At 47.1% G+C, this 25,672-nt stretch overlaps 1 protein-coding gene across 10 annotated transcripts in view; it reads right to left on the bottom strand.

The window, feature by feature from the left end:
- EXOC6B (exocyst complex component 6B) overlaps window positions 1-25,672 on the bottom strand; it is a 243,507-nt gene that overhangs the window by 42,130 nt on the left and 175,705 nt on the right. For all 10 annotated transcript variants that reach the window (XM_004936290.5, XM_015286064.4, XM_025149797.3 and 7 more), the window contains one exon: window positions 22,036-22,109. In XM_004936290.5, the coding sequence (XP_004936347.2) occupies window positions 22,036-22,109 (74 nt within the window). The remainder of the gene's footprint in view (window positions 1-22,035; window positions 22,110-25,672) is intronic.

The following is a 25,672-nucleotide window of genomic DNA, read 5'->3' as shown; positions in this document are numbered from 1 at the left end:
TCCAAAGCTGTGAAACTCCTGCTCCAAGAGGACAGCACTGAGGATGTTACACACTGCTCAAGTTTCTCATCATCCTTCAAGGTGGATGAAGTAAGGAGGCTCTATGGAAGTAAGGAGAAATGCAAATGTCTCTGGAACACAATCCTGAATTTGCAGGTCATTCCAGGCTGACATCACCAATTCCCCTGGGTTGTATCCCATCAGCTTGCTGTGCCTCAAGGCCTAATTGCTTTGGAAAAATATAAACTATTAGCAAGTCTCCAGGACACCAATTCTTTGCCAATATTCAAACCAAGAGCAGATTCTCCAGGAGGAGGAATATCCTCTCACCGTATCATCATACAACTTAATATGTGGGACCTCCAGATAGGTGGGTTAAGGGACACCTGCTCTGCTGGGGCACTTTCTCCTGCAACTACTGTGTAACAGCTCTCCCTGTAGAGGCTCTGCTGTGTACACAACACACAGACAGGTTCTGGAACTTCACAAAGAGCTGCTGGGTAGGGTCCAAGGGTTCCAATTCCCATTTAGCACCCCATGTGGGTGTTGGTTCCCAAGACTCAGGGAGCCAATGCTCCCCATGTTGTCACTCCCAGAGAACTTCAGGTTAGCCCTTGAAAGACCTTCAAGCACAACAAATGTGAGGAAACGAAGGCAGAATGGCAGCAAACATGCTGCAAATGCCAATTCTGGTTTGCCCCACCACTGATACTGGGATCCCGAAAGCCATTTGCCCTATTGTCGGGATCAGCAGGCATCTGCAACCAGGGCTGGCAAAAGGACAGCACCAAGGGGACGTGGTGACATGCTGCAAGAAATATCTCATGCACACAGCCTGCTCATGGGGCACTAATTAGCAGTAGCACCAAGAGTATTGCTCCCTGAGAGCCCTGCAGAAGAGCTGAGCCTTTGGCTGATGGGTATGTGCATACAGGGCACAAATGGGGGGAGCACGCTCAGGAAAGCTGGTGCAGAGCTGCTCACACCGAATTAGTAAGTAGCCAGCAGCAAAAAAGCTTTGACAGTAAGAGGCATTTGGAAAAGTGCGTTTCTGGGTAAATTTCCACCCTGTAAACACTGCGGGAGTTCGATCTCGGCTCGAAATTCTTCTGCTTTCTGTTATAACTTATTTCTTGTTCTGCTGCCAGCTTGCATAAGCAAGGCAGCACGGTTCCATCGGCGGAGCAAGGAAGGAGGGATGTGTAGGTACAGATCCTCGAGGAGCCGCTTTGCTGCACCGCAGACATCAGCAGCTCTGCTCCCAGGAGGGCAGAGCCGGGCTCCTGCTCTATGGACCATCAGCCAGACATCCTCTGAGCACCTCAAAATCTTCCCATAAGGGCTGCAGAAGTAACCTCTGAGCCCGATGCAAAAAGAGCATACAATAAACTGAAGACATAAGTATTAAGGATGGTGCTGAAAAAGCATCCAAAACCCCAAAACACGGAGCTCAGCAGCCACCCCATGCTTGCTGATGGTGCCCTTCCTATCCCACTGAGCTGCAGTGTGAGCAGCACAGCCCTCCCCTTCCCCAGCTGCTCCTGCAAGGCATCCCATGCCAAAACAGAATGTTCCCCAAATTTGCTGGATGAGAGCACGTTAACGGGCCGATCTTTCAAAGCTCTCCCATTCTCCTCCTAATTTATTGATGAAAGGATTCCTCACTGGTTAGGCAATATCCCTCTGGATGAAAGCCTGGCTACGTTTCTCTTCTTTCTCCCACCCTCTGTAACGTACACTCCTCTCTAATGGGCCCCCTGATGAAAAATTCACCGCTCGCCGCCAGTTGTGCTGCTGACGGATCGTGTTGCTTTTTACCTGTTCAGATTAATCAGGTTACAGCTCCTGCCAACAAAGCACGGCCTCACACCTCAACTCCAGGACCCAAATCCACATCCAATATCTAAGTTTGACAAATGTATGGTGATGCTTGAAACCAACCCTGCGGGCCCCGTTGAGTTCAGCCCTGCTGAGTTGGGTTAGAATCATAGACTCAAAGAATCACAGAATGGCCTGGGTTGAAAAGGACCACAATGATCATCTGGTTTCAACCCCCTGCTATGTGCAGGGTCGCCAACCACCAGACCAGGCTGACCAGAGCCACATCCAGCCTGGCCTTGAATGCCTCCAGGGATGGGGTATCCACAACCTCCTTGGACAACCTGTTCCAATGGGTTAGCCATTCTTTCAGATGAAGAGAAACCTTTTTTTTTGCACACATGTAGCATGCAGCAGCCATGTATGCTGGCAGACACATCTGTAGCTGCAGACAGCAGCATGGCAGTGGGAATTGGGGTGCAGGAGTTGGTTGGGGCGCTGCCCAACTGCCCCCATTAAAACCAGCACAGTGCTTCACCCCCTGATGGGTAAGGCTTTCTGGAGGTTTAATTTGTGCTTATAGTGGCCAGCATGGAAATACTTCTAATGACACTGCAAATTCCACACACAATGATGCTAAGTTTGTCACTAGAAGTAACTCACCACAGGACAAGGTTTGTTTATCTTTAGAAGCTCAAACCCAGCTTAGCAGCCCATAGGATTTTATTGCACATCCTGACTGAGCACTCCGAGCGCTTCCACAGCCAACTCAAGTCTTCCACCAACAGAGCTTGGGCCGAGGGTAAATCCACCCAAGAAAGGTGCTTTACAAGATGGAGAACACCTTTACGTGCACAGAAAAGTACATTTCAAGAACCGTGGAGATGTGGCACTCAGGAAAGTGGTCAGTGAGCATGATGGGATGGGCTGGGGTTGCGCTTGGGGATCTTAGACGTCTTTCCCAACCACTATGATTCTGCTTCTCTATGATTTTGGCCGTTCTAAAAGACGGCTCTGCAGCACTGGCTATGATTGCAGATCACACGACCGATGCTGTAGGGTGCTGAGTGTTCTGAATCACTAATTCAAAACAGGGATGTCCTGGTGCTGGGCTGGACGGCGTGAAGGAAATGACCAATCTGACTCAAATTCCATCTTTTATTTCAGCGACCAGTTTTGCAAAAACCGAAGCTGTTGCTCAACTTCTTATTTCTGGCTTAATCTTCACCTGGCTTCACCAAATTCTAGTGAAGTGAGGTAAGGTTTCAGCTGTGGGAAACGCAGGTAACTTCTGCAGCCAAATTCCTTAGAGGTGCAGTTCCACCAGCCTAATTGTATCGTCACTCATCATGAATGTCATGGAGATAATTAAACAATTAAAGCAAACTTCTGCAAATTGCAGCACTGAGACAAACCGAAGGCATCTAAAAAGCAGCTATTTTAACTCATTACATTTCCAACAAAATTCGAAGGCCAAGATGGAAGCATCATGGGCAACCCGTTTCTATTTTCAGAAATGGTCCAAATTGCAACAAAAGCAGCAAGAAAAGAGATGGTAAGAGCCAAAAAACACAATTCAAGCTTTGGATTTCCATCACCAGAAGCTTAGCTCCCATGAAAGGAAACCATGAGCTTCTTCAGGGTTGGCGACCCTGCACATAGCAGGGGGGTTGAAACCAGATGATCACTGTGGTCCTTTACAACCCAGGCCATTCTGTGATTCCATGATTCAGCAACTATTGGAGCAATGCTGAACTTGTAGGTCTTTGCTCAGAAGAGAAAAAAAAAAAACCAAAACCACATTTCCAGCTTTTCTACACTTATTGTGAAATTAAAACCTGGTTGTCAAGGACTCACTGTGCTATTTTGCATCACTGCACATAGCAGTGTTTCCTTTTTTCTAAGGGTTACAGACCAACTTACAAACTCATTGGGTAGAAAATGCTCATTTGATGGCTGCGGAAAAAGCAAGGAAAGAAGTTGCCTGATATCACCCAGATCAGCAGGCAAAGCACTGCTTTGAGCTCCCACCTCCAAAATTTATCCATGGAAATTCCCCTCCGTTCTTCCAGCGACTCTGGACGAAACTCAACATGGCCAAAGACGGTTCCTCCAATGCTTTTGTTGGTTGGACATCGGCATGTCTTGGGGCTGCTATGGGTCACACCTCAGGAATTAAGCCAAAACATTGTTTGTTTTCTGTAAATTGCATCTTCCCTTAATTTGCCCAGAGCTGCCCAGAAGTCGTTCATTCCCGATGACCAGGATTCCCTGCAGAAGGCGATATTCTCAGCAAAGCAAAGCTCTCCAGCAATGAAAGGAATGTGTGCGGACCGACTGGCGAAGAACGACCGACTTCAAATAAAGGCCCTAACATCTGGCTTAGCTTAGCCTTGAGCTATAACCAAACCACAGTCTCCTCAACTCCACTGGCACCGTGCTCGTGAAAAATCACACAGCTATGAGATGACAGTTCGGAGTCGCAGCGGCAGTGAGTAAATATCATTTGATTAGGTGTGAAGGAAAACCGTCTTTGCTGAAACACAACTGATGATACATAGCTCCGACCCCCCGGGAACACTGTCCTATCGGATAACCAGATGGCTTAAGCAAAGGTGTAGGTATTTAACCCTCCTAGAGCAACAGGCAAGCTGAGAGGTGCTGGAAGAACACAGGGAATCAGCAGAGAGGATCGTAAGTGTTCTCTGCCGTCAGCCACGAACACAGCAATATGCTCTCTGCTTTTGTTACCAGTCCTGTTTTAGTAATTCTATAGGGAAGAAGTGTGTGAAGCAGCACCTGCAGGTCACCCTAGCATCTGTGCCTTTGGAAGCATGTTTGTGATTTGGGTTGTAGCTCCCTGGGCATCAGAGGACAACAAGGGCATCAAGGCCACCAGAAGCGTAAGAATGAAGGAGAGGTTCAGGTTGGATATTAGGAAACATTTCTTCCCAGATAGAGTGGTCAGGCACTGGCACAGCTGCCCAGGGAGTGGTGGGGTCACCGTCCCTGGAGGTGTTTCAGAACTGTGGAGATGTGGCACTGAGGGATGTGGTCAGTGGGCATGGTGGGATGTCATGCAGAGAAGCACTTTGAGGAGTGGGCTGGGGGTCTGTGCTCAGCAAATGCTTCCCTATGGGCTCCTGGCTGCAGGGAGAAGGGATGAAGCCCTCTGGATATGGCAAGAGCTTGTCCTTTGTGTCACACTGCTGCTCAGAGCAGGGCTGGAGCTTGGCGCTAGTGAAAGGTGACATCTCGACAGCACAGGAAGCTGAAATCCTCTGTGAAACCACCAAGGAGAGCACAAAGCAGCAAGAGCCCAACCTGTCCGATGTGAGAATTACAGAACCATTAAAGTTGGAGAAGACCTCCGCAATCCCCAACCTCAACCCATCCCACCATGCCCAGTGACCACGTCCCTCAGTGCCACGTGTCTATGGTTCTGGAACGCCACCATTGAGCCCACCACTCCCTGGGCATCTGTGCTAATGTCTGACTGCTCTTTCTGAGAATAAGAGTTCCCTAATTTCCAACCTGAACCATACCCATGGTGGGTTCCAGCATCACCGATGGAAGACGGATTTGAGACACCCTCAAACTCTTGATTTCATCAGAAGATCCCACTGCAGCCTTATCTCTTGCAAACACACACACCAAAAAAATAATCTTAGCACAACCTATTTCAGAAAGCAAATCTCATCTGTGCATGACTGCAGTCTGTACTGTGGGGCCTTTGTGCATTTTGAGGAGCAGAAGCAGTAGCTGGGTGCACTCGAGTGCTTTGACAAATTCATGCAATGCAGGATGCAACCGGCTCATTGGTTACAGGGACAGTCACAGACATGTCCAATAACTTGTACAAAACACAGCTCAGACAGACAGCGGAAAATATATGAACAGAAATCCAAATAAAAGGGATGGAATTAACAAGATCTGTGCTGAATTTCAGGGCTCGATCGCTGAGCTCATTGCCACAGCCAGCCTCCAGTCACCATCTGCATGTTTTCCATTTAGGCTGAGCTGACAGGAGCAGGAATGGTGTCTTTTCTACTCTTTGCAATCCTCCTATCGCACTTCGGGTGAAAGAAGGACTGTTAGTTATTGACCACAAAGAGCTGAATCCACCCTCCTCCACCCTAAATTTAACAGCATGTTTTTAAAGAGGAGCTTCAGACCCGGTATGTTTGCACAAAGGACAGCTTCCTTGCCAGAAAGGGAATAAAAACTAATTATTATTATTATTTTTCCTATTAAAAGTTGGCTTTTTCTCAATATTCACCTATTTCAAAGATTTCCATGGGGAAGATCAGGAAACCGAGGCATGGGGACGCATGGCCATGACCACATGCCAACACACATGGGGAGCAGTGTGCACCCCTATACCGGTCCCCACCGGCTCCATCCCTGACCCCAGCAGCCTGGATCCCATTAGTGGCTTTGGCAGAGCCTTTGGGCCAGCGCTTTGCTCATGTGTGCAGCCCCCATGGCTCCAACAGGGGGGACTTTCCTTGCGCCGTGATTCAGCCTCCAGCCCCGCCAAGCGGGAACAGCGCCCGTATGGGGCTGATGGGGAACTGGTCACGTTGGGGAAGAGTTTCAGGAACCTCCAAGGAACAGGTGCCAGGAGATGGGAGGCCCCTGCTTTGGAAATGTCATTATTGGTAATAACGGCAGCAAAACTCAAGTTTTTAGACCTGTGAAACACACAGAGGTTCAACCTGAAACGCAGCGATGCTCAGCCCGAAATGAGGGCTGCAATGTTTTACCAAATCTTTACACAAGCCCTCAAAACAACCTAAAAACCAAAGGGCAGATGAATGCCATACCCCAACAAATGGGATATGAGCAGGACAGAGTAGCAGGGAAAGGAGATCTGTGCAGGGAGGAAAGATAAAGAGACAAACCAGCAAATGTGTATATCCATAGTATATGGACACACAAAGAAAAGCATCAGAGATGCTGCCAAGAACAGGGACAACAAACCAGTGCTCCTCACAAGCCCAACCTTCTCATGAAGCACAGTTAAATGCAGTTGTGAGAACACGCCAAGAACGCAGTTACTCCGTGGGGACCAGATCCTGCTCAAGCCTTTAGCAAACTCCTAGTTGATTTCATCTGAAGAACACTCAACTTGGTTGGCCATTCAAGCTCTCTGTCCTTGAGGAAAGACTTGACATCTACCATCAATCTTATTTCCCACCACCAAATCCAATCCAGGCTTCCTCAGGATGCTAAAAATGAAAAAATATTCATTAAAAACTTCTGCCTGTCCAACAGCTAAAAGGGACTGGGGTTGCTACATCCATGCTGAGGTCTCGTGCATTCCACTGCAGGAGGGGAGGTTTCCATTTTGATTCAATGAGTGCGGAAGGACTCACTTAAGAGAAAACCAAACCATATGATGTAAACCCTGCCAGCGCCACACAAAAAATAAAAATGAGCTTTCCAACCTTGGAATCTTATCAGTAGGTCGAGCCGTGGAAACACTTTGTACATGTTAGTGAAAGTAGCCTTTAAAGACCTGTCCAACTGGGGTTGGACTGATCTCCACAGGTCCCTTCTGGCCCCAGTGATTCTGTGTAATGGGACATCAGGAGTTTCAAAGCTTTAAATCCCAAACTCACCTTGTGCACTAACTCAATGTGCTGCTTTACTCAGACCTGGAGCTCAAATGCTGGAACCATAGAATGGCTTGGATCGGAAGGGTCCTCAAAGATCATCCGGCCCCAACCCCACCAGATCAGGCTGCCTAAGGTCCCATGCAACATAGCCTTGAGCACCTCCAGGGATGGGGTATCTACTGGGCAGACTATTCCAAGGGCCTCATTGCCCTTGCAATGATAAACTTCCCCTGGGCATCTAAACTGAACAATGAGTTTAATCACATGCTCAGAATGCTTGTACAGTCAACCACGAGGCACTGCATTCGTGGGAGGCAAGCACCAAATACTGAAAAACAAGAAATGTGAATCTGGCATTATCTAGAGCTGGACATATGTAAAAAAGGTTGGATGCATGAAGATGAAGGCAGAGCTTCAGCTCCCATGAAAAGTGATGTCCCACACACGCTGAAAGAACCCACAGAGCACCAAGGCAATGCCACCATGTCCAACAGGGACTGAAAAGCAGAAAGGGCAGATTCTGAGCAGTGGCCAGGCTGAGGATGCTGGAAAAAGCAAAGCAGGGAAGACTTACTGTAAGTGGCCCTAACTCGCTGCTCCCTGCAGACTGCAGAAACCAGAGCAGGCTTTATTCCTTTAAGTCATCCCGCTGGTGAGTAAATTCATTAGAATAATGCATTTAAAATTCAAGCTCAGCTCTGAGAACAACACACATGGTTATCTGGTGTCATCACTTGAACTGAAACACAGCTGAGGCGTGCTCACCAGGACGGTGGGTATGGTCAGTGGGCACGGTGGTGATGGGTTGAAGGCTGGACTTGATTACCTTAGATGTCTTTTAAAACTTTAACGATTCTATGATTCTAATTAAAAAAATATTGTTTTCACTGTCCATTAAGTCACTCTTTTTTCTTGGAAAACCTATTAACTTCAGGTGTATTTATTTATACATTCACACGTTCCATACTATCTCTTTACTAGAGCAGAACATTCTCACAACAGGAAAATATATGTTAAATGATCATCTTCAGGGAAAAATACATTCCTGTATTCTGCTGGAGGGTTTCTCTGCTTTCTGCTTGGAGCATCTGTCAGCAGGCTGCAAGCAGAGGTGCTGGAAACATCATCACCATGTGGACATAACATCAGGAACAGCCCACGGAATGACAGGGCAGCCACGTGTTCTGCATCTTTCCTGCAGCCCATCAGAGAAAGCTGAATGGCAGAGGGATCACTAAGTGCCCTAATTGATAGAATATGCAATTAAGTCTGTGAGCAGCGCTCCTCTTCAAGGCAATGCACCGCCCTGGGGTGCCATGTGATGCTCACAGAGAACTTCCCCCGTTCGAGGGGATAAATCAGAAGCAGTGGTTTCCCCAGATTGGGAAATGATGTGTGTATTTGTATTTTCTCAACCTGCTCCCCAAACCATGTAGAATAATGTACCCCAGAGGCTACACGGCGAGTTCGGACCCAAGCCATTGAAAACCGTAATGCCTACGTCCATCAGGGCAAAGCAGAAAGCAGTGTGAACTCAGTCTGACCTTAAAGAAATCCCTTAACCTAAAAATATAAAAGACAAACTGTTTCCACTGCGAGCTGCTATATAAAACCAGCCTCAAGAAAAGTGCCGGACTCCTTTCAAACTAACCTCAAACACGAAGCAAATTCCAGCGTGCTATTTTCCTCTGGCATCCCAGAATGTAAATCTCAAGGACAGAACTGGCTGTTCAAATTAGCTCCTACTCCTGCAGAAGCGATTGTTTTCAAACAGTTTCACAAAGCAGTCCTGCATAGGGTTGCATTCCAGGGAGGATTCCCACCCCCCTCCAGATTTTAGACATTAAGAGGGACAGAGGAAGAGCAGGCTGTGTATGGTTGGTTCCAAGCTGCCCCCAAAGAAAGAGAAAAGAATAATAAAAATAAATCTTGGCTCTGGAATCACAACAACTTAATGCCGGGACGCCGCTGACCTTTTGGGAACGGATCTTCCTGAGGCCAGCAACAGGTTTAAATGAGAGTAAGTCACTCCATCTGCAGAAAGGCACAGCCTCGGAGGGCTCCCGCTCTGAGTCAGCTACAGGGACTGGTTCTGCTTAGGGCACACCCCACCAGGCTCCATTCAGGTTCGCTTCATCTTTGAAACAAAAGATTCCTATCTCCCATTGCTGTCATTCCTGATTAGCACATCATTTCCCCATCAGCCATAATGTCAGCAACCAAATTAAGGTATTACACCCTGGAACATTTAAGATGATTAGATCGGAGCAGTATTTATTCTTCCACTTGGGCAGATGTGACTGCTGTTGCACAGGAGGATGGGAGATGCCACCCTCCAAGGCAAGAAGTTCTTCCTCATGTTCAGACAAAACTCCCTGGGCTTCAGTTTTGTCCTGGCGATGGGCACCACTGAAAAGAGCATGACCCCATTCTCCTGACCCCCACCCTACAGACAGTGAGGGGAGAACCTCCCTCACCCTGCTGCTCACACCCTGTGCAATGCACTCCAGGATCCCATCTGCCCTCTCAGTCACCAGGGCATGCTGCTGGCTCATGGTCACCCTGTGGTCATCTGTTGGTCAACCAATGGTCAACCACTGGTCAAACATCGGTCAAGTGTTGGCCAACCACTGGTCAACCACTGGTCAACTGTTGGTCAACCACCAGTCAACCACTGGTCAACTGTTGATCACCCACTGGCCAACTGCTGCCCACCAGGAACCCCAGGTCCTTCTCTGCAGAGCTCCTTCCAGCAGCCCAACCTGTACTAATACATGCACTTATTCCTCTCCAGGTGCAGGACCCTACACTCACCCTTGCTGAACCTCATGAAGTTCCTCTCTGTGCAACCCTCACCCTGTCCTGGCCTCACTGAAGACCCAGTGCACTCTACCACTACCTCCAGGTCACTGATGAAGGTGTTGAACAAGATCAGATCCATTACCAACCCCTGGGGAACACCACCAGCAACACAAAACTCCCAACCAGGGCCAGTAGTGAAAGCTCTGTCACCTCCATGTCTGATCAGACCAAGTTACAGCCCAGACTTTGACTAGCCAATGGTCACAGAAGTTAGCCAAAAAGCAAGAATCAAGTCACAGAGCTACATTACTATGCTGAGTGAGCTCAGGGTTTGCTCCAGCAAGAGGAATGAAGGATCCTGGTGATGCACAGCTCAGCAGCTAGTGACAGCAATCCCAGCATATCAGCCATTAAGATGGGTCACAAAGCCAGGCCAGCTAACATCTAGGATTACAGTGTAATTTTCTTTGTGGGTCTCAGAGCTCATCCACAGTTCTTCAAATTGTAAATATAATCTTACAGCCGAATTTCCAAGCTCTGGTCAGAACAACTCAAACATCTCCTGACAACCCCTTCTCCCCATGGCAGTGCTGTTTCTCATCCAGCGTGAGTGGGTATCAGGGAACGAGTATCTGAACCTCCCTCCCACTTCTCTGCCAGACCTTTTCACATTTAAAGTCATACGTGGCATGGATGGAGGTGGATGCTTTTCCTATCTGATGGGATCAATGAGGGTTTTGAACCCAGGAACAGGAGATAAAACCCCAACAGTGACAGCTCCATAATCTCACGTACCCAGCTCTCCTGCAATACAAAGTAAGAAAGAAGCACTCTGATCCACAAACCACCCAACATCCCACAGCAGCACAAGCTCAGCAGGGCGCTAAGAACAGATTAGGAGGCTTAGCTGTCCTACAGTAAGATCCACCAGCTATGGCTATTTCATTTTTTCCTCCTTTCATTGCAGCAGTGTAACAGGATGATGCAGCTCCCTGAAGCTGACTTTAATAGATCCATTCAAGGAACAGCCTTGCTCTGCAATTATCATGCCTATCCGGTCCAACTAATGTGCTTGTTTACACTATCTGGCAAACTCCAGATCGAGTGTCATTTCATCACTGGGATTCTTTCTCCTAAGCCAAGACCAACAGACCATGGTGGTAATTTAAACACTGAAAGCATGCACAGTATCGATCCACGAGACTTGACGCCAGCTTGCTGTTACACACAAATCCACCCCCAAGGGAACTCCCTTCAGCGGGGCCCGATGGAGAGGGAGAATTTCAATGAATGGAGGAGGAGAAGCCTGCTAGAGAGATGAATATGCATGAGCACACGACCCGAGTGAGGGTTGCGCTTGGCGTGGTTTGAAGATATGTGGTCTCAAAAGCCATCAGTAATGCAAAGGGAGGGAGGGGAGAAGACTTCAGGGCTCCCCTGTTGCTTGACCCCAGCAGAGCCAGGTGAGACCCCCTGTTTTCTGCTTTGTCCCGCCAGAAGCTACAGCCACAACAAAGGAAAGTTCATCCCAGTTGGAACCTCAACAGCCCTTTGGGTTGCATTCACCCTGCAAGGCACATCCTACATAAGGGTCTCTGTAGAAGGTCAAACCTGCCAAGTGGAGCTCAGCCACTTGGCTTCACTTTATCAGAAATCCCTTGGTGAGCCAATTCCACTGAAACACACAGGTTGCCCAGAGATGTGGTGGGTGCCCCACAAAAACACCCAAGGTCAGGCTGGATGGGGCTCTGAGCACCTGATGGAGCTGTGGTGTCCCTGATCGTTGCACAAGACCAGATGGACTCTAAAGGTCTCTTCCAACTCAAACCACTCTGTGATTCTATGATGTATTGCTCTTCTCTCATCCTTGTTTTCTCTCCTCTGTATCACCCAGGCAGTCCTGAAAGTTCAGGAGGTCCTCCTACTCCAGAAGAAACTCAATCTTTATCAATTAAAGACCATTAGCCTAATTGCTCTCTTCCTCCCTATGCAATGCAGCACACAGAGCTCTGTTAGCACTCAGCTGGTCTTACACACTGCCTAGGAAGTCACACGTTTCATATAGGTAGTAAACCCACGAAATAATAGAAGTACTTATTCTAACATTTCATCAAAATTGCACACTGGTGTTCTGATGCTTGTTAAGTCTCTGATGCTTCAGTGAAGTTTGTTGTTTCCAAGACCAAGTTCTCATTTTACTCATAGGCAGGAATGCAAAGCTAAGAAGTCAGATTTGGGTATTTCTGCTTTGCTCATGTGTCTTTTTAATGCTGGAACACAACCAGCCATGGGCTAGAACAAAACCCATTTCCCCTTCCATTTCCTCCCCAAGTATCAGAGTCATCACTTCCAACCTTGATCTCAACACTACAACTGATGTTGACATAGATGCAACAAACCGACCTCCAGTCACACTATAGGGCAGCTCACTTCCTAAACAGAGGCATCTGATGTCATTTCAGGCACCTGAGGGCATCCATCACCTTCCACCCCAGCAAGGCACAAGCCTCTTGTGTGCCCATGTCCTGTCTACTTGCATCTTGTGGATGTCTGGGACACCTTTTGGCTTCTAAGACAACGTTAGGCATCCACAGTTGGATGCCTGCATCACTCCCTACCTATTCTAAAGGTAAACTGCACTTAAGCATTGAGGTACCAATTCAGAGCAAGAGCACAAAACTTCCCACTACCACCAAATCAACTCTCCTAATATGAGTTAATCTGCTAAATAACCCATCTAACAGCCACAACTCTTGTGTTATATTTAAAAACAGATGTGACCTGGAATCAATAGATACGATAGGAATGTAAACTATTATTTTTATCATGGGATGGGGGGGGGAATTTATTAATAGAGAAATAAATCACACTGCAATGTTCCTTGCTATATAGTGCCACCTTGCTGTCAATTCATCAATAAAAATGACAACTGCCAAAGGCTGATACACAGGACAAGTTCTCTCAGCCACTGGGCCCTTACACATCAGCCACCTGCCTTTCCCCACAGACTGTATCTCACTTATTAGCCTCCTAATCCATGTGTGCAGCATGAGATATGTGCTAGCAAACACATGCACTCCTTAAATCAAATGGGAAAATCAATGGGAGAGTCTGACAGCAGCCTGCTCTGAGATAGCTTGTTTAAGGCAATTAATACCTCATTCCTGGACAGTAAGGGGTACTGAAGGCTTCTCTACAACTGCCATGATGGACAAAAGCACCAGAGGTCTTGCCCTGTAAACCTCCCCTAAATGTTCATCACACCATTGGTGGCTTTTTGATCTGCATGAGAGCTGATTGCTTGAGTCACACAATATCACAGAATCACAGAATCGTTCAGGCTGGATAAGATCTCTGGGATCCTCAAGTCCAACACCAATCCACCCCACCGTGCCCACTGACCGTGTCCCTCAGTGTCACATCTCCACAGTTCCTGGACACCTCCAAGGATGGTGACTCCCTCACCACAGTTGGGCAGCCCATTCCAGTGCCTGACCACTCTTTTGGAGAAGGATCTTTTTCCTAATGTCCAACCTGATATATGGTCATGTTGGGAAGACGTGAGAGACGGGAGCAGAAAGTCCACTGGACAGTTCACATTGCTTGGCTCTGGATTCTTCTTGGCCAAACTGCCTTCACTTTGGGTCATCCCATCCTTGCGTAGAATCATAGAATCATTAAGGCTGGAAAAGAGCTCTAAGATCCCCAAGTCCAGTCCCAACCCATCCCACCATGCCTATTGACCATGTCCCTCAGTGCCACATCTCCATGGTTCTTGGACACCTCCAGGGATGGTGACTCCACCACCTCACTGGGCAGCCTGTTCCAATGAGAAGAACCCTTTCTTAATATCCCACCTGTCCCCCTCCCCCAAACAGGCTCCCATTTCGTGGCTCTGAAACCACCACCCAGTGACCCAGCTGCACCTGGGACACCCTGGGGAGAAGAGTTACAGGGATGCAGTGGGATATTGTATCCCTATGGCTTCGGAGTGCTTAACTACCCAGGCAGGCCCGGGCCAAGCGACACGCTCTTCGCTTTCACAACAGCAATGGGACTGCTCATAAATGAAAGACAAAACCCAAAGTCCCCCACCACACAAGGTGAAGCTAGGATGTCAGGAAAGGCAGCTCATAAAGGCTTCTTTATGGATGGCATTTCCAATCAGGCAGCGAAGCTCTTCCTTCCCAGCCTGAGAGCTACACTTGGGATCGTCCAAGTGGGTTCGGTTTCACTGCTGGGGATCTCGGGGTTAAGGGCAGCCACCTCTGGCCCTCTCTGTTCCCCATCACCCTTACCTCAGCTAGCAGGTTAAAGGTGAAAGCAGGCCCTATAATGCATCGGTATCCATTTCCCTGCTCGGATGTCTCAGCCTCCTGCAAATGAGAGGGCACAGCAGGGAGCAGGTCCTCCTGCCACAGCTCCTGCTGCTTATGGCCTGGAGCACATGCCTGAAGCAACAGCAACCTGCTGAAGGGCAGGGTCCATGGGCAGAGGGGGCTGGGGGTACCCAGGAGCAGGCAGGACCTACAGTGGAGTCTTACAGGAATAAAACCCAACTGCAACGAGTTCCCAATCTGCTGCAAAGCCCCTTTTGGCTGAGGTTCTTCGTGGACTCCCATCTGAGGGGCTGCACTGTTTGCTACCATATATTTCCATTGCTATACCCTACTGAAAGAAAAGCAGGCAGTGTTCTCTGCACACAAGAAGTGCTAACAGAATGTGTTTGCACTCTTGATTTTATGTCTGAAGGCTCTGGGGAGCACCCAGGCTCCTTAACTCCTCAGCACGCCAATACAACCTTTCTGGATCAAGAGTGATGGCTTCTGATGGAGCTGGAGCAGCTGAATGGACTGGGATCCGGGTGATTTCAATGTAATTGAACTACAAAAGGGTATGTTTAAAGTACCTCTAAGACTAGCTGAAACTCACCAAAGCAAGAAAAATCAGAGTTAAGGCTCTAAATCCACCCTGAGATCATGCCTTTGTGTGTCTTTCCCTTTCCCCATTCCCTTTCTGCAGTGCACAGCGAGCAGCAGCCTGGATTTTCAGCACAAACTTTGAACCATCCTTCTTTTGTGAGTCAGGCATTTAACACTGATTCAAAAATAAATAAATTACTTAATGTGCCCTTTTCAAATACTGTTGGTTTACAGGCATTAAAGAAAACCATACCCTGAGCTTAACAAGCCAGAAAAACAGTGGTTTGGCCAAGCCCCTGGAATGCCCTTCCTGGTCCTCTTGCAATGGGTTAGCCACTGTCTGGGGGATTTCAGCATGGCTCCCTGGGCAATGCCTGCCCAACAATCCGTGTCTGAGCACATCTCTGTGGTCATTCACACAAAGACGCACCGGAGTGCAGAAAAAAAATGCCTCTGTTCCTAGAATCATAGAGTTATAGAATCATAGAACAGCTTGGGTTGGAAGAGACCTCAAAGATCATCTAGTTCCAACCCAACCAATGCCACAGGCTGGTTGCCAACCACTAAATAATGCACCAGGTCAGGTTGCCCAGAGCCCCATCCTGCCTGGCCTTGAGATGTCTGCCATGGGTCTCCAACACAGAGCACCATTCTGATGCACTGAGGATGACCAGGGCTGCAAAAACCTAAAGTTTGAGCTTTAGGAGGTAGCAACACATCTCACAAACCATTCCTTTTCCTTCTTAGATGTGCCACAATGGTTCCAAGAGAGATTTTAACCAAGGTTCAGATGGTTATCAGGTAAGAGACAGCATCTTGCATCCCAGTGATGCTGTCCACTGGGGTTGGCAACCAATTGGGTTCCCTTGACTTGTAGAAACAGGATTTGATTTAGAGGACAAGTGGTGACACAGGAGGAGGCCCCATGTACTGAGGTGAACTCAGGGGCTGAAGCTCAGGCCCTGGTCACACCTTGCTTGCAGGTGAAACACGAACTATCGCAGAATCACAGAATGGCTTGGGCTGGGAGGGACCTCAAGGATCATGAAGCTCCAAATCCCCTGCGTGTATTACCCCACATAGATAGCTCTTGAGAGGAAACTCAGCATGATGCTGGAGCAGCACTGAGGTCCAGCATGAATTAACACCAGACTACAGCTTTGAAATTGGTCTCCCCAGGCAATTGGGCATTTAGAAAAACCAGCCTAATTTGGGTCTGTGTGAATGGAGAGGCGTGACAGGGGGTGAAGGAGATGATATCTCCGCTTCTGAGAAATCAGTGCAGCCACAGCTTCTGGATGCCTAGAAAAGCAATTATCTCATTCATGGGTTTTATTCAACAAAATACCACTTCATTGGCAATAATGCGCTCGGCTTCACGTCAGATGCATCCAGCTTGCCCCTTCTGGGCTCCACCATTTGTTTAGACTCTTCAGCTCTTCATGTTTGCACAAGACCCAGCAAAACAGGCAGATCTTAGTTGGCCTGTAGGCACTGCCATAATGATTAATAATGGCTGATGCGTTATCCAAAAGATACTGATCAGTGGAGGGAATTCGGAGAGGAGCAGCAAAAGTAATTAACAGCCCAAAGATACAATCTTAACAGCAAAAACCTGTATTTAAGGGTAACGATAAAACCAGCTCAAACCCATCACTGCCAAGTAATTAAGAATGAAGGTTGCAACTGGAACATGTGTCTTCACAGCCCGTTTCCTCACTGCACAAGAACAAGATGACATTTGCAATGAAAGATTAATAGAATCCCAAGTTTTGCTTGACATCACTCAGAAGGGCACGCGTGGGACTGCCCTCAACAGCCAGCACAGACCTTTTCTCCCACTTAAGGGCTGGTAAAAGTTGCAAAGGATGCTGAAGACGACCAGAAATCAAAATGTAGAAGAGTGCTTCTCAAAAACCAGTGTACAGTGATGGAGATACACCTGCCCAGAGCCATGCAGTGCGTGTTGGTGAACCAGTCGACGCTCGGGCGAGGCGGTGGGCACGGCTGCCTGCAGAACAACTTGGAGGTGGAAAAAAGCAATTGTCAAGGAAGTAGATGAGATGAAACCAGTGAGTCACCTTTTCATCTCTGCCTTACTGCATCCAATGATTAAAGCTCAGCTCCTCTGTCTGCAACTCCTCCTATGACAGAAACCTGTGCTTCAAAGACACAAGCAAGTACATGCGGAGCACAGACATCTCGCTGAGATATTTAACTTAATTGATCCTCCCTATAATACGATTTTCAACTTCTCTTGCATCTCCTGGCAAAACAAGTGGAGAAAAATAAACCAAACCAGTTTGACACCTAACGAACCCCTCCACGCCGCTGCACACTCATAGGACTGGCAGTCCCTATCTCAGCAGGCACGGGAACCTTGGCTCCAGGGTTCATCCAACGTCTTGTTTTCGCACTGCTCCTCAGTTATCTTTACAGGGCAGGGAAGCCTTTAATTGCAAAGTATAAAAACAAGTTTAAAAAAAAAGCAACAACCCACAGCTTCCTGCCTGGTGGGAACAAACCTGCACGCCGGGCTGGGTGCTGCCTCGAAACTCTTGGAGGGGTTGGCTCCATCTTCCTGCCATTGAGTTGTCTTAGAGCGGAGAGGTGGCCACCGCCTTGTTGGGTCATCTCAAGGCATACATACCCATTAGGTCTTGGCCCTTCACACCAAGTTTACAAGGGCTTCCCCTCAGCCACCATCCTTGGAACTGGATACTGAGGCCACAAGTCCCCATCCCTTTGAAGCAGCCAACAACCACATCAAATGGAGTCTTGGGAACTCCATTTAGCATCTGATGGTTGAAGCTAAGCTGGATATCCCAAATACCAGCATTACCATCTCTCTCAATGTAACCTTCACCACTGCATCCTTGCAACAGAGTGGGCAATTCTTTAGAAACACTTTGAATCAAGAAGTCCAGACTTCCCCTTGGTCTCCCTCAAACCTGAGCTATGAATCTCTGAAGTCTAAAGGATGAGCTCACATTCCAGCTTTTCTCCAATATCTTGGCTCATATCTTCCCAAAAACCTGTAGGGTCGTTGTACCTTTGAAGCCCGCTAACCAAATACAGCCAAGATGGTTCAGTGGGAGAAATTTAGATAGAAACAAAGCACACATTTTGTAAGGTTGAACACTCCTGCCTAAACTTTTATACTACATCTCCTAAATAGAAAAAAAACCTCCAAGAAATATGTGAACAATGCAGAAAAGATAGAAAATTTGTATGAGGGGAAGATGAATGGGGCACGTAACGGGGACAGAAGGGAATTGTGTTCTTGAGGGGGACACTCTTCTATCAAGCATCTCTATCAGAGGTAATAGGGAAAAATTAATGCATCGGAGGGAGACCTCTCATTACGCAGCTGGCCGACATCCAACGCAAACCCACAGTAACCACAACTGGCTTTCAAACACAGTAAAAAGAGCACATAAAATGTTTGCTATTTGACAAGCGGTGAGCAGAACAGCTGTTACACACCCAAACCAATGTTTGCCTGTCTTACCTCACTGCTGGGGTTTGTAAAGCTGATGCTCAAATTCATAAGCACCATCCTGCTGCAACCAAAGAAGAGAAACAAAAATGATGGAGCGGAAGAGCCGAACCTCCCAGTCCTCATCCCTCACATGTGTGTCTCTGGGAGAAGGGCTCCAAATCGCCCTTGATGCAGAAAGTTTGCAGTTCCAGTGGATATTCAACACACAGATTTACAACCCGCTGGACAGAAGGAGAGGCCTCGAGAAAGGAGCTCTAATCCAGCTAAGACGTTCTCTCGCCAGAGCCCAGAGTGAAATTCTTCGAGCGCTGGAGACAGATTTTCCTTGGCGGGCGGCCACAAGTGTCGATCTGGCTTCTAGGAGAGATCAGCATGGCTGGGGATTGCAGCGACTTCACAGACAAATATAAAACCTTCCTCTTCAACCAACTTGCTTATAATAAACCCATGGAAATGAAAAGCTAAAACACTTCCAGCTGGCCAGAAGCTGCGGTGAGAGCAGGGAACTCATTGCATGTGCAGGCTTGGGCTGATGTGGAGTACCATGGAGCTCATCAGTGGCACTTGGGCATGCTGTGGTATTGGGATCCAAGTGCCTAAGTCACTTCTGAAAGATTTAATAGCTTTGCTTTCCATTGCAGGGATCTGTATTTGAGAATCAAATCCAATCACTGCATTCTTCTCCCATTTTACATTTTATTGTGCTAGTAAATAATTTTCCTTTTAAAGCAACTCAATCTCAAGATACTTGAATTTTTTCTTGTATCTAGAATTACTTTTTAGTAGCTCAAGGTTAGTAATACTGAGATATAGTGGGAAAGAAGGGAGGAATCTCTTTAATTGTCTTACTGTGTGTGTGTTCTTCCCAGATATTTTAGTTACCTACACAGTAAAGCTACCTTGCTCATGCAGAACCATGCTAATTGACAGGATTGCTCCAAGGTGGGTATAGATTTACCTAGAACACAAACCTGAAATTATTTTTAACCTTTTCAAAAGCTTGTATGGATTTCGGGCTGGAAACACCCCTTCACCAGCTATGCAGGAGTTCCTTCAGCCAGAAACACAACCAGTTTTAGGTGGGAACGTCTTTGTAGGATGACAATCATAGAATGGTTTGGGTTGCAAGGGACCTTAAAGACCATCTGGTTTCAACCCCCTGCCATGGGCAAGGCTGTCATTTTTCTATGTCAACACTGTGCTAACACTCAGTGGCACCAAAGAGAAAGAATGCCATGCCTAAAGAGAACAAATTAAAAGCAAAGCAAATAAAAACGTAAAAACCTCTCTTTGCTGCACCTCCATCCACCTGCTCACCCGCCAGCTCCCATCTCCCAGCTGGAGACGTGACCCAATTAGATGTTCCATGGTGGTGGAAGTGTGGGACCTCTGACAGTCCTGGAGCAGTGGATGGAGCTTCACGCAGATACCCAAAGCTTGGTGACACGTTATGTGCCATGGGGTCAGGGCAGAAGTATGGTGAAGGCAGCTGGGAACCATCTCATACCCTCCTGTGGTGGTTAAACTCAGTAAAGCAGCGGTAAGTGGACTCTGCTCTACTTGGAGCAATGAGGTTGTCCATTAATGCTACAGACCTTGGCACCAACGAGCACTGCTGTTATCCAGTAGAACATCTAGGACAGCCTGTTCTCACCTGGCACTCAGCAGGCCGGAGCTCCTCCCTTGCTCCTTGCAACATTCAGAAAAGCTATAATTTTCAAATGTGAGAAAAAGGTGGGACTGCCTTCCTAAACAAAGAAGAAAACGTTCTTTACAAAGGAGAACATTTGACAGAGGAAGAAGAATGGTAGAGGGCTACTGTGCAGCCTCTCCCTTGCTTGAGCTGAATTCATTTGGCTGCGTTCTGCACTTATGAGCCGTACAAACATTTAGCATATCCCAGCCTGCTGCTAATGCACTGGCTCAGAGCAGCTCAACCTCACAGAGAACTTTTACGGCGTCTCATTCTTCAGAAAGCCACAGCTTTCCTCTTCAGAATCCCCACATTCATGTCTTTGTGCTTGGAAAAGAACCAAAGCCTCCACATTTCCTTATATCCGGGAGGTTGCAAGCGCATTGCGTATTGCAGTCAATAAAGTGCCAAGAAGCTAATGAAGATAAAAGTGTCAACACGCGGCCGTGATAACACGCACCTTTTCTGCAGAGCTATTTCGAACGTTCTGCAAACAAATTTGGTACTTACTCACAGGCTCGAGTACGAAGGGCACCCACACAGTACCCCGACGCTATTAAAGTTATCGCTGCCTTGCAAAAGTGTCATTGGGTGATGGATGGCTCTGCACCTCAATTGGATTCAGAGAAGCTCTCAAACCCTTACGGGTTAAAAGCGGCTCCAGCGTGGCTCAGAGTCACAGTGGTGAGGAGATCATCGATACAAGAGATTATGCAGATTTAAGAAATACCCTCGGCACCCGAAAGTTTTCAGAATGCAAACTACGTCAACTCTGAAAACAAGAGGCACTGCATCATGATGGCAGGAAGAACAAAGCCAGGGGGGCTTAACAGACAAAAAAAGATTGTTTTAATAGGAGAGAAGCATCAGTCATTGAGTCTTACTTCATTCAGACTTTCTATCCAACCCATCCATCTTCAGTGCCAAGAGATGACAGGACCACCTCACTTTTTCCCCCCCGGCCTAGTGGATCCATAATGCCCATTTCCAGCCCCAACAAATAACTCACTGCGATGGCTCCTTTCCCCAAACTGGCTTGCCAAGCCCTACAAATGTCTCGGTACCTGCTATGGTCAAGTTGGCTCTTTGGGCCTCTGTAGAAGTGGGCACCAATGGTGGATCGCAACCATCTCCTCCAGTAGCCACTTGATCGCTCGTGGCCAAGTGACACTCATGTGCCACTTGCAACAGAGGACCAGGGAGGGGGAGCAGGACCAAGGGCAGACACACCACGCACACTCTTCCCACACCAAACGGAATGCAAATTGCTCGCCAAACGCTTCTCCAGACATTATCTGCAAACAAAAATGCTCAGAGCAGGCAATCTCTGCATCAGTGCCCTCTCTGTTTGCAGCACCTGCTCCACGCCAGCCATGCCGGTATCATTCTGCCACGGCCACAGAAGCCAACAGGAGCACAATGGCCCCGCCGGACAGGGTCAGGGTTCGCTCTCCCTCTCCCCATCCCACCAGTCCCCTTCACCTCCGCCATCTCCAGGAGCATGGAGTGAGGAGGTGGTTTGGGGCGCGGGGAGGCGGGGGAGCGCCCGGGGGGGAATATAGGTCTCTGGCGTAAATCACCAACGCCGTTTCCCCTCCTCTCCCTTTCCTTAAGACCTGATGGTCTTCAGTCACACATCTTAAAAGAAAAACAAAAAACAAAAACACAAAGACTTACTTGTCTCAAGTCGATGAAGGCCAACTGCAGCGTGTCCCCTTGGAACCCAGGCACTGGGCCGGATCTGGCAAACTCTGTGGGAAAGAAAAGAGGATAAAAAGCGCCTTTAACTAACCATGGACAGGGAGATTGGCAGACGGATGACAGGGAAGACAAGAGAGGCTGGGGGAGAGGAGGACCGCGCTTCTAAGGAGTCATGTCTCCCTCCCTTCAGCCTCTTTGTTCGCCCTTCAAAATTCGTGTCATCAAAACACCATTAATTCCACCGTCCTGACAGCAAGGAAACTGTACTAATTCGACCTGAAATTTATTCCCATGAGCCGTACTGGGCTTCAGAGTATTTGTTTTGTGAATGGACAAACAACTCGCGGAGAAGAAAGGGGGGGATGGGGGTGGAAAAGTTTTTCCTCTCGACACAATAAAATCTTCAGCTCTGAAACTCTTTTCAGTTCCGAAAGCTATTTATATTTTAGGGCACTGAAGGAATTTTCTAATTTCACGCCTGTCACCAGGCTCCATAAGCATTCATCAAAAAAATATGCCTGGCCACATCATTAATTATTCGGCAGCGGATTATTTGCATTATCTGGTATGGCGCACTACTGCCAGCATACAGCCACCCCAAATGGGAAGAATCGCGGCCATTATGTGGCATATTTCTTTATTTTGGATGAAGACATCTGACAACTGAAAAACGTTGGCTTCGAAAGCGAAGAGAATATTTCCAAGGCCACATTTACCTCCTTCCAATGTAATCTGGCCAAAATTTCATACTTAAGTCATTTATTTGTCTTCCAATTCATTATTTAAACCAAGTCTAAAGCCACCAAGGGGGACTTTAACAAATTCATGTTAGAGGACCTTAGTTCTTCCATGCCATTTAACAGCTTTTCCTTGGTAGCGCTCATGAAGCCAATGACTGCATACATTCAAGTGTGTCTTTTGAAGATGTGTCCAAGGTTGATTTTGCCCAACTTCCCTTAGTTTTCGCCCTCTTTAACTACAGAAATAATGGCTTTATCTCTGCTCTCCATGCAACTTTTCATCACCAAGGGGACCTAACTTGTGAGGCCACAACTTGATGCCATGAAAGACTCAAGAGGGAGTTTCCACTATGGGCTGAGTTTTGCTGCTCCTGGAGACACGGAAGACTCGACATAGTGGAATGGAGAGCTTTAAGGAAATGAAACAGAGCGTGATGGCAGAAAAGAAGGGAGGGAAAAACAGATAATAACAACATAAAGTATTTTTATGTTATATAATGTCTGTGTCTACTATTGCTCAACTATTCTTGTTTTCTCCATTCAGGAATCTACAAACCCTCCTGCAGTTCCATAAAATGAAGGAACGGGGAAGGCTCGGCAATGAGAAAGGAGGATTTTCCCTTCTGTCTCCATGACTGCACAAAGGTACCAGTGGACAAAGCCTTTCCCTAAACCCTGTGCAGTCATTTTGTGCCAGGAAGTCTTCTCCTTCAATACTTCTCCTCCCAAAAGTCATCTCACTTTCAAGCAAATGCCTCAAGAGAAGGAAAACAAATCTCCACAGATCTCCTGTAGCAGCTTAGTCATACGGTTTTAATGAGAATGGATTAATGAATTAGCAGGGATTCAGACCTGCTCCTTAACTGCCTTATTTCTGGAAACCAGAAAAGGGTTACTTGTTGGCTTTCTGGCATCACCTTCCATTAAAATCTCAGCATGGAGAACATCCTTCAGTACAGATAGCAGCACCTCCAGGGCACTGCAGCCACCTCCAGACATTGACAGCTTTGCTTTTTAATACATTCAGCCATCAGAAGGGCTCTACGACTGAAATGATGGCTCATCTTTGCAGCGTTCACTGAGATGCAAAAAGTAAAAGCATGACTCAAAGGCAAAAGAACCCACCCACAGCTGTGCCCATGGCCTTCTGTCACTTCTGCACGGGACAGGACTGGGCAGAGAATAGTCTAAAGTGAATTCTTGCTTAACCCTCTAAAACTATTTTAATTAGTTCTAACTGCATACATATGTTTGCTATGAAGCTTGAGTGTAGCTTGCCTGAACCAGCATGCACACACAAGGCAACACTGAGACAAGCTTTCTGACTCTGCTCTGCAAGGGATAAATCATCTTTACACATTTGCTGTACACCCCACTGTCCCATCTGAAGGGTTTTGCAGCTGCTAGGAATCTATTTTGAAGTACACATGGAGTTTAAGACCTTCCTGCAAGCATGAATTTCAAATACTCATGAGAAAATGCCTGTGAATTGATCTCAAATGTCTTCAACGACTTGTGAACTTGCCACTATTGTCATCCACTCATGAGCAACATGAGATGGATTTTATCCCATGCCACAGCCAGCAGCTCACCTTCAGCAGTCTCCTACTAACCAACCCGATGGGAGTTAACACTGGGAATTATGGAGCAATATCACCCTTTAACAATACACATTATAACAACAGTAGCACACGGAATGTGCTCTTTATTAACCAACATTTGCTTCAACAGCAATTCTCATAAAAAGAACGGATTGGAGACTCTGTGGCATTAACAATGCATTTGACATCCACGGAGTGAAATGACACATGAGATCACACTGCTTGTGCTACAGAAGAAATTAGATCAAGACCACGGCTTATATGCTAGAAGAAAGCTGCTCCAGCAATGGACTGTAAGGAGCCAGAAGAGGAATGAATGCAACGCTTCACCCCATGGCTGCTACAAAAATAGCGGTACCTCCTGTAATCATAGGTCACACTTTACATACCAATGCCACAAACTTATTTTGGATGGAGAAATAAACAATGTCTTAAAGAAAAAAAAAAAAAAAAAGAAACAAAGAAGAGAACAGAGCTTTAGAGGAGAGACACAGCCAGTTCTTCTTGGTTTTAATCTCTTCAACCAGATTTCAGGATAATTTTCTCGGAACGACCAAGCACAGTGCTGGCCTCGGTACTGTCGGATTCATTTATTGTACTCTCTCCACTACCAAGGCAAGTGGCAAACATAGCAAGCCACCTACAGTACAGCCCCTTGAGCAGAAAATCACAAGAGAATAGAGCAGATCAGTATGCGCCTGTTTGTACAAAGCATTTAGCCAGGCTAAAGGTTTGAGAGACTTGTGTTCAGGCCAAAAAAGTAATGTCTTTGCAAGGTCTACAGGCTTGGGCCACCCAGGGCAGGTCACAGAGGGACTCTAACCTCTCTTCCAAAACATTTCACCAATGAAAGAATCAAGGAACAGGAACCGTTAAGCCCTTTACAATGAACAAAGAATAAAGAGTTCAAACACACACAAGAAAAGAGACATCCACTGGAAATTAATTATACAGAATTGGAGGAATCTCTTTTTGTATACTGTATGCATAGGGACAGAGGCTTACACATATTGTGTGGTTAAAGTAAACACAGCTGGCTACTTTATTCTTCAAAAAGATCATCTTGAGGGTGAGATTTTCCCTAAATTACATTACAGTGCCAGAGTTTATGATGGCAGACTTGCAGGATCGAGGTTACAGCAACTCCTGTTGAGAGGAACCATGAATATCCACTTGTGGTTGCACCTCTTTTGAACAAGCTTTTGTTTTAGGGGAAATAATCATGTCCACATTCCCCAGTGAACAATCTAGGTCTTAAAACCATCGTCCATA

Source organism: Gallus gallus, chromosome 4 (genome assembly GCF_016699485.2).
Source record: "Gallus gallus isolate bGalGal1 chromosome 4, bGalGal1.mat.broiler.GRCg7b, whole genome shotgun sequence".
NCBI lineage: Eukaryota > Metazoa > Chordata > Aves > Galliformes > Phasianidae > Gallus > Gallus gallus.
Note: the sequence above shows the minus strand (reverse complement) of the source record. Positions and strands in the feature narration are given on the sequence as shown.